Source organism: Salmo salar, chromosome ssa13 (genome assembly GCF_905237065.1).
Source record: "Salmo salar chromosome ssa13, Ssal_v3.1, whole genome shotgun sequence".
In the NCBI taxonomy this organism is placed as follows: Eukaryota; Metazoa; Chordata; class Actinopteri; order Salmoniformes; family Salmonidae; genus Salmo; species Salmo salar.
Window position 1 is genome coordinate 39,193,897 of NC_059454.1, and position 15,111 is coordinate 39,209,007.

The 15,111-nt window shown below is 42.3% G+C and overlaps 1 protein-coding gene across 1 annotated transcript in view; it reads right to left on the bottom strand.

Annotated features, from left to right (window-relative positions):
* Window positions 1-709: 709 nt before the first annotated feature.
* syt6a (synaptotagmin VIa) overlaps window positions 710-15,111 on the bottom strand; it is a 74,986-nt gene continuing 60,584 nt past the window's right edge. The window contains exons 2-7 of the mRNA XM_014136078.2: window positions 10,734-11,169; window positions 8,981-9,539; window positions 6,995-7,115; window positions 5,442-5,613; window positions 2,764-2,914; window positions 710-2,479 (exon numbers count right to left, since the gene is read on the bottom strand). Of these exons, the coding sequence (XP_013991553.1) occupies window positions 2,408-2,479; window positions 2,764-2,914; window positions 5,442-5,613; window positions 6,995-7,115; window positions 8,981-9,539; window positions 10,734-11,169 (1,511 nt within the window). The 3' untranslated portion in view covers window positions 710-2,407. The remainder of the gene's footprint in view (window positions 2,480-2,763; window positions 2,915-5,441; window positions 5,614-6,994; window positions 7,116-8,980; window positions 9,540-10,733; window positions 11,170-15,111) is intronic.

The following is a 15,111-nucleotide window of genomic DNA, read 5'->3' on the forward strand; positions in this document are numbered from 1 at the left end:
AGAGTTACCTCTGCTGCGGAGGATAAATTCATTAGAGTTAATTGCACCTCAGTTTGCAGCCCAAATAAATGCTTCACAGAGTTCAAGTAACAGACACATCTCAACATCAACTGTTCAGAGGAGACTGTGTGAATCAGGCCTTCATGGTCGAATTGCTGCAAAGAAACCACTACTAAAGGACACCAATAAGAAGAAGAGACTTGCTTGGGCCAAGAAACACCAGCAATGGATATTAGACTAGTAGAAATCTGTCCTTCGGTCTGATGAGTCCAAATTTGAGAGATTTTTGGTTCCAACCGCCGTGTCTTTGTGAGACGCAGAGTAGGTGAACAGATGATATCCGCATATATTTATTTTTCAACAGGACAATGAACCAAAACACACCTCTGGGTTGTGTAAGGGCTATTTGACCATGAAGGAGAGTGGTGGAGTGCTGCATCAGATGACCTGGCCTCCACAATCAACCAACCTCAACCCAATTGAGATTGTTTGAACTGAGTTGGACTGCAGAGTGAAGAAAAAGCAGCTAACAAGTACTCAGCATATGTGGGAACTCCCTCAATACTGTTGGAAAAGCATTCGTCATGAAGCTGGTTGAGAGAATGCCAAGACTGTGCAATAGCTGTCATCAAGGCAAACAGTGATTTGTTAACACTTTTTTTGGTTACTACATGATTCCATATGTGTTATTTCATAGTTTTGATGTCTTCACTACTATTCTATAATGTAGAAAATAGTAAAAAAGAAAGAAAAACCGTTGAATGAGTATTTGTGTCCAAACCTTTGACTGGTACTGTATATCTGTCCAATATCCAGCAGTACAACCATTAGAAAAACAGTAGAAGAAGTAGCTACATGACTGCCTACATGTACCGTAAACGCTGACTTATTGGATTTTGTTGAATAATGTTCAATAATGCAAATCATGTTTGGATTTAGATCAAACTCCTCAACAATATTCAATAAACTAATCCTTGTATAAAGAGCAGATTGAAAGTCACCCCATTACAAATTGCTCCAGTGTACCTCTGGTTTATGATAGACAATATAATATGAAATGAATAGTTGATTATTGGTCCATCGATGGTCATGTTCTCCTATTCTGGAGAAGAGGTCTGGACGCTGCAGGATAAGGAAAACTCCCAAAACACAACAATACTAGTTCTATATCTAATTTGTATTCTGGTGGGAAATACAAACTTTACATTAGCAGATAGAGGACTGTGCTGTACAGTTCAAACCAACCCCAGAGAACAGAACACGATAAGAAGGTGCTGAAGAAGTGCAGTACGTTCAGCTGAGAGAGGAAAACTATGGGAACGGGACTAATGAGAATACACTTTGATGGAAGAGGTAAGAGAACCAAGACTAACTAGGAGAAAACAAAGAGAGACAGGTAAGGGGGGTTCGGAGTCTGTGGGCTATTTAACTCTTTGTTGCTCCATAGAAAGACACTCAGGAGGTGCTATGCTCCAACATTGTTGCAATGTGCTCATATTGTGTGCTGATCATCATTTGTTGATTCAATGAACCGCTATAAACTCAATGAACACTATTTGACTGGTTAAAACCACCCCTTTAAGTTCTGTTCATTACTCCCGAAAATGTAAAGGTTTATGTCGAGAAGATATACAACATAGCTACTATTTTCAAATGAGTTTGTTGCCTTGTTTGGCTTGGTTACTATGACAGTTAATGTTTGGTGAAAGAACTACACATTTGATTGTGTCACAATGTTTTTTTGTTACTGCCGCACAAAAGGAGAAAGTAAGGGCAGACGGCTTTAGATATTCCTAAGTTCCGTCCACTGTCCTTCAGTTCCTATCTTACCCCATATCCTTCAGTTCTCTTTCTCTGTCTCTCTGGGAAACTTCAACTGCATTCAAAGTGTGATTTCCATGTGGAGCCTCTCATCAAAGAGCTCTGCAGTGCTGAGCAGAAACGTCAGTGTGTTTAGACCAAGTCCCTGTGAGAGCGCTGTGATCACATTCCATTAGCCTCAACCCAAAGATAGATACACTGGAAAACGGCAGTCTGCTGTTCCACTCAGACAACAATCTTCCCCTTTGGGGACTCACTTGAGAAGATCAGCTTAGGATAAAAACCAAACCAAAGCCTCCCAAGGTCTAGGTCTGACTCCAGATCAGTAATTCTAATGTTGATTTTTTTTTAAACAACGTTACTATCACAAATAACTGACGATGCTGATCCAGGATCTGGTCTTAGGACTGGGAGCACTCTGTGGCTACACTTGAGGGAAAGTGAAGACTGAGAGAGAGACTCAGTGGGGTTATGCTTCTCCTTAGGCTCAGGCAGACAGAACAGACAGGAAGTAGGATCAGTAGGAGAGATAGAAGAGACCCAAACCAAACCTGGGCCGTTCCACTAGGGTCACATGTGGTTCTGCTCAGGGGCTAGCAGGACGCCTGGGGGAGGGGCAGGAGCCCTGGCTGTCAAAACTGGCCGTCCGCGTTTTCCACTGCAGTACACAGACAGACACACAGGCAGACACACACACACACACACACACACACACACACACACACACACACACACACACACACACACACACACACACACACACACACACACACACACTTCAGTTAGAACATAGATATTACACTATTACAATATCGGACATTGATTTTATCCTACATGTGATCGTTGAAAATATATATATTTTACTATATAAAATATAGTACATATAGTAAATATAGTCTACACATTATTCTTCATACACTGCAACGTGCTGTATGAACTAACCTCTTTCTCTGATTTCTTGGCCTCCAGTAGGGGGTGCCAGTGTGCAATGGGCTTGCGTGGGTACGCCAGCATCTCGTTCCAGTGGCCCTTGCCAAGCCCCTCAGCACTGCACCCCACACGGTTCACACCAATGATCTCATTGTGACCAACCCTGCAGGGGCCAGACAACACACACAACATCACACAACGTCAACACAACATTACAGCTAATCCTGCTCTTCAGACACACTACATTACAAAATGCAGGGTTGATTCTATAGCTGAATTTGTATTACATGCAGCGGTGTAAGTATTCTGGGAACCCACCAATGTAAAATCGTGGAATTGACCTTAAATAAACTAATTTGGCATCTCCAACTCTTATTACATACATTTTGTTATCAGAGGATACAGTTGCAAGAAGTGAAAGGGAGAGGTGAGGTGATCATGTCGCGGTTGTAATTCATGTGAATAGAGCTGAGTCATCTGTGTGGTTAAAAGGAGACATTTCCATATCTCTTTGAGAGATTATGTCTGAAATGTAAATGCAATGAAGAAAGGGTTTGTGCTCAACAACTACAAACGATAATGGCACCAACAAACTCCTCTCTGGATTGGCTCAGACCAATGGTGACGTTTGTTCTTCCTCATCATAATCCCTACACCCACAACATAATCCTAGATCGAAGGGACTGACTAGTAAACAAGGACAACTTGATAACCACAGTAGACTCGGTTTGCCAGTTAGCAACACACACGTGTGTTAATAGACTAGCACACCTGCACCCATTTAACCAGCCATGTTGGTTGATAAAGACTACCCTCAGAGCATCCCTTTGGCCAGCGAAGTGATTGTCCTGACTCCTGACCTTTTCTTTCTCTTTGTTGTCCCATTTGTTTAAAAAAAAATAGACAACACACAGAGTGCTCTATTCGAGGAGGCATATCATGCAAACTGCACAGATACAGAATACTCCTCTGAGAGAACCGTCTGAGTTAAATGTTTTGACAATGTTTCAGCAAACGTAAAACTGAGTTCAATCGAACATAGTCTCTCTTGACAGACTCCCACCAAGTGGCTGGAAAGTGTGCACGGCAGATTTATATTTACAGTTGAAGTCGGAAGTTTGCATACACTTAGGTTGGAGTCATTAAAACTAGTTTTTCAACCACTCCACAAATTTCTTGTTAACAAACTATAGTTTTGGCGATCGGTTAGGACATCTACTTTGTGCATGACACAAGTCATTTTTCCAACAATTGTTTACAAACAGATTCTTTCACTTATAATTCACTGTATCACAATTCCAGTGGGTCAGAAGTTTACATACACTAAGTTGACTGTGCCTTTAATAAACACCTTTGAAAATTCCAGAAAATGATGTCATGGCTTTAGAAGTTTCTAATAGGCTAATTGACATCATTTGAGTCAATTGGAGGTGTACCTGTGGATGTATTTCAAGGCCTACCTTCAAACTCAGTGCCTCTTTGCTTGGCATCATGGGAAAATAAATAGAAATCAGCCAAGACCTCAGAAAAATTATTGTCATCCTTGGGAGCAATTTCCAAATGCCTGAAGGTACCAAGTTCATCTGCACAAACAATCGTACACAAGTATAAACACCATGGGACCACGCAGCCGTCATACCGCTCAGGAAGGAGACGCGTTTTGTCTCCTAGAGATGAACAGAACCACAGCAAAGGACTTTGTGAAGATGCTGGAGGAAACAGGTACAAAAGTATCTATAGCCACAGTAAAACTAGTCCTATATCGACATAACCTGAAAGGCCGCTCAGCAAGGAAGAAGCCACTGCTCCAAAACCGCCATAAAAAAGCCAGACTACGGTTTGCAACTGCACATGGGGGCAAAGATCGTACTTTTTGGAGGAATGTCCTCTGGTCTGATGAAATAAAAATAGAACTGTTTGGCCATAACATGTTTGGAGGGAAAAGGGAGAGACTTGCAAGCCGAAGAACACCATCCCAATCGTGATGCACGGGGGTGGCAGCATCATGCTCTGGGGGTGCTTTGCTGCAGGAGGGACTGGTGCACTTCACAAAATAGATGGCATCACGAGGGAGGAAAATGATTTGGATATATTGAAGCAACATCTCAAGACATCCGTCAGGAAGTTAAAGCTTGGTTGCAAATGGATCTTCCAAATGGACAATGACCCCGAGCATACTTCCAAGGTTGTGGCAAAATGGCTTAAGGACAATAAAGTCAAGGTATTGGAGTGGCCATCACAAAGCCCTGACCTCAATCCTAGAACTGAAAAAGCGTGTGCGAGCAAGGAGGCCTACAAACCTGACTCTGTTACACCAGCTCTGTCAAGAGGAATGGGCCAAAATTCACCCAACTTATTGTGGGAAGCTTGTGGAAGGCTACCCGAAATGTTTGACCCAAGTTAAACAATTTAAAGGCAATGCTACCAAATACTAATTGAGTGTATGTAAACTTCTGACCCACTGGGAAGTTGATAAAAGAAATAAAAGCTGAAATAAATCATTCCCTCTACTATTATTCTGACATTTCACATTCTTAATATAAAGTGGTGATCCTATCTGACAGGGAATTTTTACTAGGATTAAATGTCAGGAATTGTGAAAAACTGAGTTTAAATGTATTTGGCTAAGGTGTATGTAAACTTCCGACTTCAACTGTAGGTGCCAATATATATTTTTAAACAGTATGTACAAGTCATAGTCCATGACTGAGATGTGCAGGCTGACGTGGTCCATGCTGTCTGGGGGGATGTCGAAGATGATGGCCTCATTGTACGTGGGGTTCAGAGTGTTCTTCTTGATGGTTGTCTTCTTCTTTTTCAAACGCCTCCCGTCACAGACGAGAGACACTTTGACGTAGGGATCTGCCAATGAGAGAAAGGAAAGGTATGAGGTGGTTATAACGAATCTAAATTCTATATTCCATAGCTACATTATCTTGAGATTAATCCTCGAACCCAGAATCAAATTTCCTGCAAACAGTCTGTCACGAGAGACATCCTGAGAGAATGAGATGACAAGTTTGTCTTTCAATGCTTGGATGTTAGTCTCTGTTAGTGTGATGTGCGATAGAGATGGTGTAGATCTATCTCTATAACACTTGACATGCAGGCATTGTCTCAGCATTTGAGAATCAAAAGCTATTCCAATTACTGTAGGGCCTACAGTGACCTCACCTTAACTCAAACATATCAGTTTTGATTCAGCAGCTGCTGCGATCAATTTCATTTCCCATATGTATTTCCCATGTGTATTCCACTCCTGCTCTACTTAAACCTAAATATAGCAATAACATCCTTGAAAATGTCTGGAATAATTCGCTGTACATTAAATATTGATGAGTCAACACCTCAGGTATTGAAAGCGAAGCAAGTGAAGGCATTTGACAGAGTGCTTTAACGGGATAAAGTGAAACATTGTTGTGGTGAATACTGATTTCAATCTTCATCTGTCAGCTCCTATGATACATTATTCCAGTATAATAGTCAGATGTAAGCTGTCCTCAATTCATAAACAACAATATAAGGAGGGCTTGCTTTGCAACCAAATATGCTTCAGGGTACCGTTGATTAGCCATGGTTTACTGCACACAGATCCAGTTCTATTCAGAAACTACTGGGAGACATGTAAATCCTCTGAGGAGGGGTGTTAAACTTGTAAAATGTAAATAAAGATGAGAGGTAAATAATAACATGTCTTATTTTGGTTTGAATGAGTACAACCCGATTCATGACCTTTAACTCACAGTGAATGTCACTTTAATTCCAAAGCAAACATATTTCCTCTAATGGTATCTGGTTATTGATAATATAAATGGAATATGGAACAGCAGACTTTTAGGCTGTGTCCCAAATGGCACCCCATTCCCCACATCGTGCACTACTTTTGCCCAGAGCCCTACACAGTATATAGAGAACAGGCTGCCATTTGGGATGCAAACTTACATAACAATGAACACTGCCTGAAACCTCATAGAAATAAGCTGCTGCAGATGACACCTTCATATTGCCACTGATGAATATTAATAGATTCCCACAGAACTAGAAGCGGTAGAGAGGACTTCCCTTAGTTTGCTCTTTTTATTTGACATTTTATGTGACTGTATCTATAATTTCATATGTAACAGTCAGGGTAGGGTGCATTTCTACTTTCAGGTCATTATGACAAACAATGAGTCACACATATGCACGTAGACATGGACACACACACACGCACACACGCGCACACACGCGTGCGCATACCTACCTGAGTATCCCATGATATCCATGGCCTTGAGGTTCCTGCACTTGATGACGGTGAGAGTGAGTCGTCCAGCAGTGGGTAGGTAGCATAGTGAGAACATGATCTCTCCCAGGTCCACACTCTCCTGTGGGAACAAACAGAAAAAAATGAAAGTTACACACGCACAGCACTGGAAGGATTCCTTCAGGCTCTACTGACGCAAGGGCAAAAACACTAGGATGGAAATGGATTGTAAAGCCAAAGTCATTACAATTTCCCTCAAGAGCTGTATTTGTGTGAAGCCTGCCATTGCACACAGAACTGACTATCAGGCTCTCGCTCAAGAAGTTATAATGAAAAATCTGCAGGACAGTGACAAATGGGCACTCTATGGTCCTTCTGTGGAATTACACATCTAAAGACATACAACATAGAAAGTTACAGTGGGTTACAGGAAACGAAGCTAAGGAACAATGTGGAGACTGCAGTAATGTTCTCAAATCAGTTAGTTTAGGCATTGCACCTTTACCCTCTCTGTCTGAAGGCAATATGGCCTGCTATTAATGCCTCCTCTCAGTAAAAAAGTGTCAATGTTATTTGGGAAAATGCAAAAATCTGGGTTTGAGCCAGGATTAGTGTTGAGATTTAAGATATGGCTATAGCTCAGGTCAGATCGTTTTTTTTTTTAGTTCTGAAGCCATACAACCACAACCCCTTCAATTCCTCTGAGTTTCTAGTCAGCCACTATCATTTAGCACTATATCACCACAGGATGAAGCAGTGGAAACAGTGGGCCTTCCTACACATTTCTATTATGTATTACAGATATTGACTAATCTCCCTCTAACCGGCCAATGATTAGTAAGCAAACCCTCCCGAAATAGTTTGTATGGATCAAACATGCTCTAAGACACTGCCTGATGTCAATAATTCTTTCTCTGTCCTTCTCCCAGCCCGCCCCCTCTAGACTCTTTATCTTCCTAATGCCTGTGGGTTGGTATTATTGATGCACTTGATCTATTAACTATTAACTGAGTAAAGCTGCCGGCTGGTACACTTCTCCACACAAACCCCCCTCTGCCCAGCTTTGGGGTTCTTAGCTCTATTCTCAGCTCTAAACATTTACATTTGTAAACAGTACTTTCATCCAGCCCAAGGCTCAGGCTCATGTTACAGGTACATGCTCCTAAACCCCATATTGTCTAATCTACTGCATCCTTAATGAAACAATTCATGAGACATTTAGAACCCCCCTTGTCTGCATACTGCGTACTTAACTTTGCAATTGCCTACAAGATGGTGAGCTAGGGAGTTTTGGCAGTGAGTCATTTCCTTGTTCAATAAAATGTGTGTGCTGAGCAACGAGGCAACTGCTTTCTGCCACTTTAGCAATAACTGCTAGATTATTGAGCGGTGCCTCCAAAGGCAGCTGAAGTTCAACAATACGGGCCACAGTTAATACTCTGACTGAAGTGGCTTCCAGTGAAGAGAAGCATCGAATAGATTCCAAACTGATGCCAACGACATAGTGCACTACTGCACTTAGCACAACAAGATATCCACAGCACACCATCAAAAAAGGATTAGTGTAAAAATTAATGAGCACTTCAGTGTGTCGTTAGAAGGATCACATTTTTTTGCCCAGACAGTTTCATGACCTTTGTGATGATTACAAGTCCTTGTTATGCCTTTAGCTTATAACTACTGTCATTTCATATGATGAGAATAACGTCTTACTTTAGAAAAGTATTTATGACACACTGAAAAAAATTGCATCTTTTTTTCTGGGGGGCATAATGATTAGAATGAGGTTATTTTTCTAACTGGTTACACATGTAAACAATGTTAACTCTAGGCTGGTCCCAGATCTGTTTGTGCTCTCTTGCCAACTCCTATGGGCTTTGTCATGCCAAACAATGGCCGTAGGAGTTGGCAAGACAGAACAAACAGATCTGCGACCAGACTATGTCAACTCTGCTTTAAGTGAGGGACAAACAGACATATTCTTACAGTTGTGGTGTACTGAATGTCCCTCCAAATGTCCGTCTCTCTGGAGAGGTCTGACGTCTCAACAAGGTTATCCACCACCACCTCCCCGATCATATCATGTCTGGAGAACCTGTCAAAGTCAAACACACTCATGTGGAGCTTCCTAACAGCCAGCTCATCATAAGGCACGGGGAACTGGAAGGACTCGTCAAACGTGGGGTTGAGCGTCTTCCGGTGGACGCGCGTCTGGAACTTCTTGCGATCAGGGAGAAGATAGATTTTGACGTAGGGGTCGGAGCTGCCGCACAGGTCCTTGGCGGGCAGGTCGTAGGCCTTGAGGATGTTGACCAGGAGGGCCTCGTTTTCATAATCGTACTTCAGGGAGAAGTTGATCTTCCCACAGTTCTTGGCGTTGCTGTTCTTCGCGGACTCGTCAGTGTCCAGGGTCTTCTGTCTGTAGAGCTCGGGTTTGATGCGTCCGATGCTGGTGGGCTGCTCGTCCTCGTCCAAATAGTCATTGCCAAGGTCCAGGCTGATCGACTGCATCTGTCTGGGCAGGTGCCTTTTGAATGAGCTGTGTCTGCAGAGACAGAGGAGACGGAGGAGAGAGAGGAGGAAAAATACGAGAACCTTATAAAACCATGCAATCGGTAGTAGCAAAGGGCAGTGTATACAAAGGCAGAGACAGAGGAGAGAGAGGGGGAAATATAAACAGCTTCATTGTGATGCCTGGAGAAGTCAGTGTTTGAAGAATTGTGCTTGATTGCCCAGCAGGTGAATTCAAATCCAAGTGGGTTTTGAATCTTAATAGTGTTTCTGGAACCTAGAACCGTATGGTCCTCGATTCAATTTATTTTACTCAGTAGTACAAATAGTCCTCATCTTAGGGTCTGTTTTTCAATACGGGTATGGGGTCTTTCAAGACAACAGAACATAAAGATGATGTTATTGAAAAACTATTTGAGATACATCCAATAATCAGACCCCCCGTTGGAGTTGTGGCTATGTGGAATAATAGCTGTGGGATTGTTTTACTGGTGTTTCCCCCCACGCTTTTAAGTGTATTCCATTACTTCTCATGAAGTGATCTGGAGATATTAATTACCATATTTTAAATTAACAGCACCAAATGGCTCACAGGCAGAAAGTATATGGGCTTGGGAGGACCAAAACAAAATGAAACATAATTGCCTTTTTTGCACTGTGATAATCATGCAGAAACTGTATTTTTAAATGGCTGCGGAATAACAAATTGGATTCAGATAAAAAATGAATGACTAACTTTCTTAGTGCAGTTATTAGGAGATTTGTGAGGTCCCTATGAGGATTCTTTATAACTGACTATTGATATTTCTGCTGACTACCAGACCCATTCCGTTTTCTGAATGTATTTGTGTGTCAATGTTAGTGTGTGTGTGTGTGTGTGTGTGTGTGTGTGTGTGTGTGTGTGTGTGTGTGTGTGTGTGTGTGTGTGTGTGTGTGTGTGTGTGTGTGTGTGTGTGTGTGTGTGTGTGTGTGTGTGCGGCTGTGGAATACTCAAGTGGATTCAGGTAGATTAAAAGTACATTTTCTATCTTTGTTACCATTATGTGAATATTTGGCCTGTACTGTCAGGTTCCCATGAGGGTTGCCAATTCCTGGGATTCTTTAGAACTGACTATTGTTATTTCTGCTAACTAACTGAGCCTTTTAGTTTTCTGACCACACCTCAGTGTGTGTGTGTGTGTGTTTGTGTGTTTATGTATTCATGTCGATGGCGCGGGTGTGTGCTAACCTGGAGGAGGAAGCAGGCTCAGTGGCCTGCCGCTGCATGCGTTGAGTACGCCTCATAAAGTGCTCCCTCATTGAGAGCTGCACCTCTGCTGGGATATCAGGTGACGTGTGGCTTATCTTCACAGCAGCCTCCAGGAAACCCATGGAACCCATCGGGTCCTTCACTTTCTCCGTTGCCATGGTGATCGGTGACTTCTGCTGGTTGGGGCTTGGGAGGAACTGGTGCTGAGGAGGGTGGATGTGGAGGTGGAAGGGGGGGCAGTCGTCTGGGGGACCGCAGGCCGGGGTCAGGGCTGCAGAGCTGGAGGAAAGGGCTGCTGCCGCCTTGTTCTGCCAGTAAGGCACCCAGCACAGCTTCCAGGAGGCGAAGGCACAAAGAGTCAACAGGACAAGTCCGCACACCACAAACACGCTGAGGAGGAGGCCAAAAGTGACATCTGGAGCAGATCCGCAGGATCACACAATATGGACAAACAGATGGTGGAGACAGTGAGAAGAAAATCAGAATCAATTAGATTGAAACACAAAATATGGAAGAGTAGATTAGTACGGCACAGTGGGTGTAGCATCACATTAACACCATAGATTGGTATTGCTGTATCAGTGGCAATGAAATACTGGCGGTAAGTCAGCCAAATGTTAACTATCCAACCTGTTTTCGGAAGATTGATGATTATATTGTACATTTGTCTTCATTGCTGTATGGATGTGTGTGATAAATACATAAAAGCTCATCCTTAGAAATGGAGTCTGCATGAGGGAATAAAGCGCCACTGTTCACCCCTGCACCTTTGTTATTGTTTTTGTTTCGTGAACGAAACAGAGGTGAGGTGCGTCGAGCAGTGTGGTTCAAAAAATTGCAGTACATATTTTGTTGTTCTATCACGTGTGCAATGATGTCCGAGGGAAAAAAACAGTGTTGGTTGTTTCCAGTAACTTCTTTGTTGTTGTAATATCCCAAACGGATGTGGCAGTTCCCCCATTAAGGCTTACAGCTTTAAAGCAGTAAAAAGATAACACACACACACACAGACACAGACACACACACACACATTGCAGTAGCACACACTTTGTTAGACTTGCAACTGAGTTAAAAAGTAATTACAGTTAACTCTGATAAATTATAAATAGGCATATCATCTATTTCAATAGCAACAAAGACTCTTGGGATAACTGCCGCAGAGATAGTTGCATCAATGAATGGGTTGTGTTTCTAGCCTATCTGTACGTGTGTGGGTGTTAAGACGAGACGGGGGTGGGGTGGGCTTGGAACAACCCAAGTCATTTATTTTTCAACATTATGAATATGCTTTCTGGAAGAACAAATGGGATCCAAAGACCTGGAGAGGCAACGAAAATGCTGACAGGCAGCACCAAGCAAACATTAATATGAATTGAGAAGGCATAGAAGAAACACCACATTGTTGGCTTGGCTTCACCCAGTGTTATACAGTAAATATATTCTTGATGGAATGTAATTATTTTTCTCCACCTGATACTTGCCAACGTTTCCATACTTCCACAGTGGAAAATTGACTTTTATTTCTTCGGTTTTGCTGCAGCATTCGTTCTTTGCTGCTTTGCAGTCTTGATTACTCTGACTTGTCTGCAATAATTCACACTGAACAGTCCCTGAGCATCTTGGGGCTTTCTAAATGTATTCTGACTCCAATCTCAACATAATTCCCAACTGTTAGATAGATAAGACGACCTGCTCCGAGGCAGATTCAATTAGTTCCTTTTAGAAATTCAGCTGGCTCAACTGTTTCCCAGTTGAATGGACAAATATGAGCATATGTTAAACATTATTACTGCAGGATATTTGTTTGTTCAACAGTTACATTGTAGCCTATGACATAATATTTAAACAGGAAGATTTGCAAGTGGTTCAAATGAAACACGGATGGAATATCAACATGGATTCTTCTTTTTCTACATTTGATCCTTTCAGAATCCTTTCACACGTTACGTGATCTTGTATTATTATTAGATAACTTTATGGATGCCTTACGGTTTCCAGTGCAGTTCTAACTTTCAAACGTGCACAGATAAAAACGGTTCATTTTTACTCAAATGAAAACTCTCATGTTCAGAACTACCATCAAATCATTTTTTAAATTGAGTGTCCAGTACGGAGCGCTTTAGGGTTATCCAAGATGGGAGACTAGATTTCCAAGACTGGAGGATTTGTGCCTCTGCTCCTAGGGGATTTCAACATTATCCCCGGCCATGACTTTTCCTTGTCAACTACCATTTCTCACAGTTCTGCACAAAGGACAGTGTTGACCAACCTATCACTGGCACATTTTTCATTTGCTGTGATGAAAAATGAGAAGATACAGTAGATTGATGGTTTATGTAGACTATCTGAAAGGAGCATAGAATGGATATTTTATGTCGCTGAAATGGTCTACGATGGCTGAGAAGAATTTTCCCAAGATATGTAACCACCGATAACATTAAACACATTACCAATTGGTTGTTAAAGGGATACTTAAGTCTTCCAGTCATTGCGCTAACACTTGTTAGTATCCGTTTAATTATCCTAAGCACATATTTATTTCCCAATAAGACAGCATAACCGGACATTGAATCATCGGAACATGGGACCAAATATTGCGTGCACTGACAGTCTGTCACAAGACACTTCCGCACATTAGATTGTTGACATACAGATCGTTGACATATCAGAGCTCAATTTGCTCTACATATAGTGCTGTCCACACTAGAGACAGTGATGTACGCCCACAGCTCTAGACAGTGGGCTGTGAAGTTCTATTTTCTCTCTGTGTGATGTAATGTACACACTAGACAGTGCTGCAGCTGTAGACACTGGGCAGCGGGGCCAAGGCCCACTGGGGGCTGATCACGGTGCAGTCTTTTGTGTTCCTTCCCAGACAGACAGACAGACAGACAGACAGACAGACAGACAGACAGACAGACAGACAGACAGACAGACAGACAGACAGACAGACAGACAGACAGACAGACAGACAGACAGACAGACAGACAGACAGACAGACAGACAGACAGACAGACAGACAGACAGACAGACAGTGGCTGCATCCCAAATGGCATCCTATTCCCAATACAGTGCCATACTTTTAACCAGACATATGGACTCTGGTCAAAAGTAGTACACTATGTAGGGATTAGGGTGCCATTTTGGGAGGTACACAGAGTATTGGTCATGGTGCAAGGGTGTGTGTTCCTTCCCAAACAGATAGACAAATAGTATAGGGTAATGAAGCAGAGCAGTGTGAGGCCGTTACTCCAAGTGGGGTGCTGGGCCCAACCACACTGAGACAGACAGACAGACAGACAGATAGACAGACAGCGTGGGAATGGACTGACCTCAGGATTTAAAACACTATTGATGATCACATCCCCCCAAGACGGATCAGCTTTACAATCAATCAACAGGAATTGTTCAGGACGCCTTCTCATGACAGAACCAGTCAGCTTAGGCTACTCAATCGATACTCTCAGAGGTTGACACAACTGTGTGAAGATCTCCTTCAGGATTTAGAAAGGTGAGGAAGAAAATATTGAGGTATGATGCAGTGATAGATGATTGACTACTGCTACTTTTAATAGCGCAGACATAGCATCTGGGCTTTATCTCAAAGCCAGCTGGAGTACTCCCAATGTTTTAAACATCAATATGGTGTCTTGCATTATTGGCTCTCCCTGGGCCAATATTTTTTTATTCATTACATCACACCATGATGTAAATGAGAAAGGTCCAACCACAGTAAATATTGCTTCCTTTCACCCAGCTTTGAGCTTTTCATCCCTTGGTCCCTCCCTCCAAACAGCTCTAAGCATCAACCTCTCCTTCCTTCTATCCCTCCCTTAAGCTCTCCCCTCCCCCATAATCGGAAACATTCCCTTTAAGTGAGATTTGTTTTTTTAACCATTCCTCTCCCTTACTGAACGGTTTGTCCTGTCTGAACTAGTTTCATTTGGCTAGTGCAGTAGTGGTACATGTACAGTGCCTTGCAAAAGTGTTCATCCCCTTGGCGTTTTTCCTATTTTGTTGCATTACAACCTGTAATTTAACCTGTTTAGGATAGGGGGCAGTATTTTCACGGCCGGATAAAAAACGTACCCGATTTAATCTGGTTATTACTCCTGCCCAGAAACTAGAATATGCATATAATTATTTGATTTGGATAGAAAACACCCTAAAGTTTCTAAAACTGTTTGAATGGTGTCTGTGAGTATAACAGAACTCATATGGCAGGCCAAAACCTGAGAAGATTCTATATGGGAAGTGCCCTGTCTGACCATTTCTTGGCCTTCTGTAGCCTCTTTATCGAAAATAGAGGATCTCTGCTGTAACGTGACATTTTCTAAGGCTCCCATAGGCTCTCAGA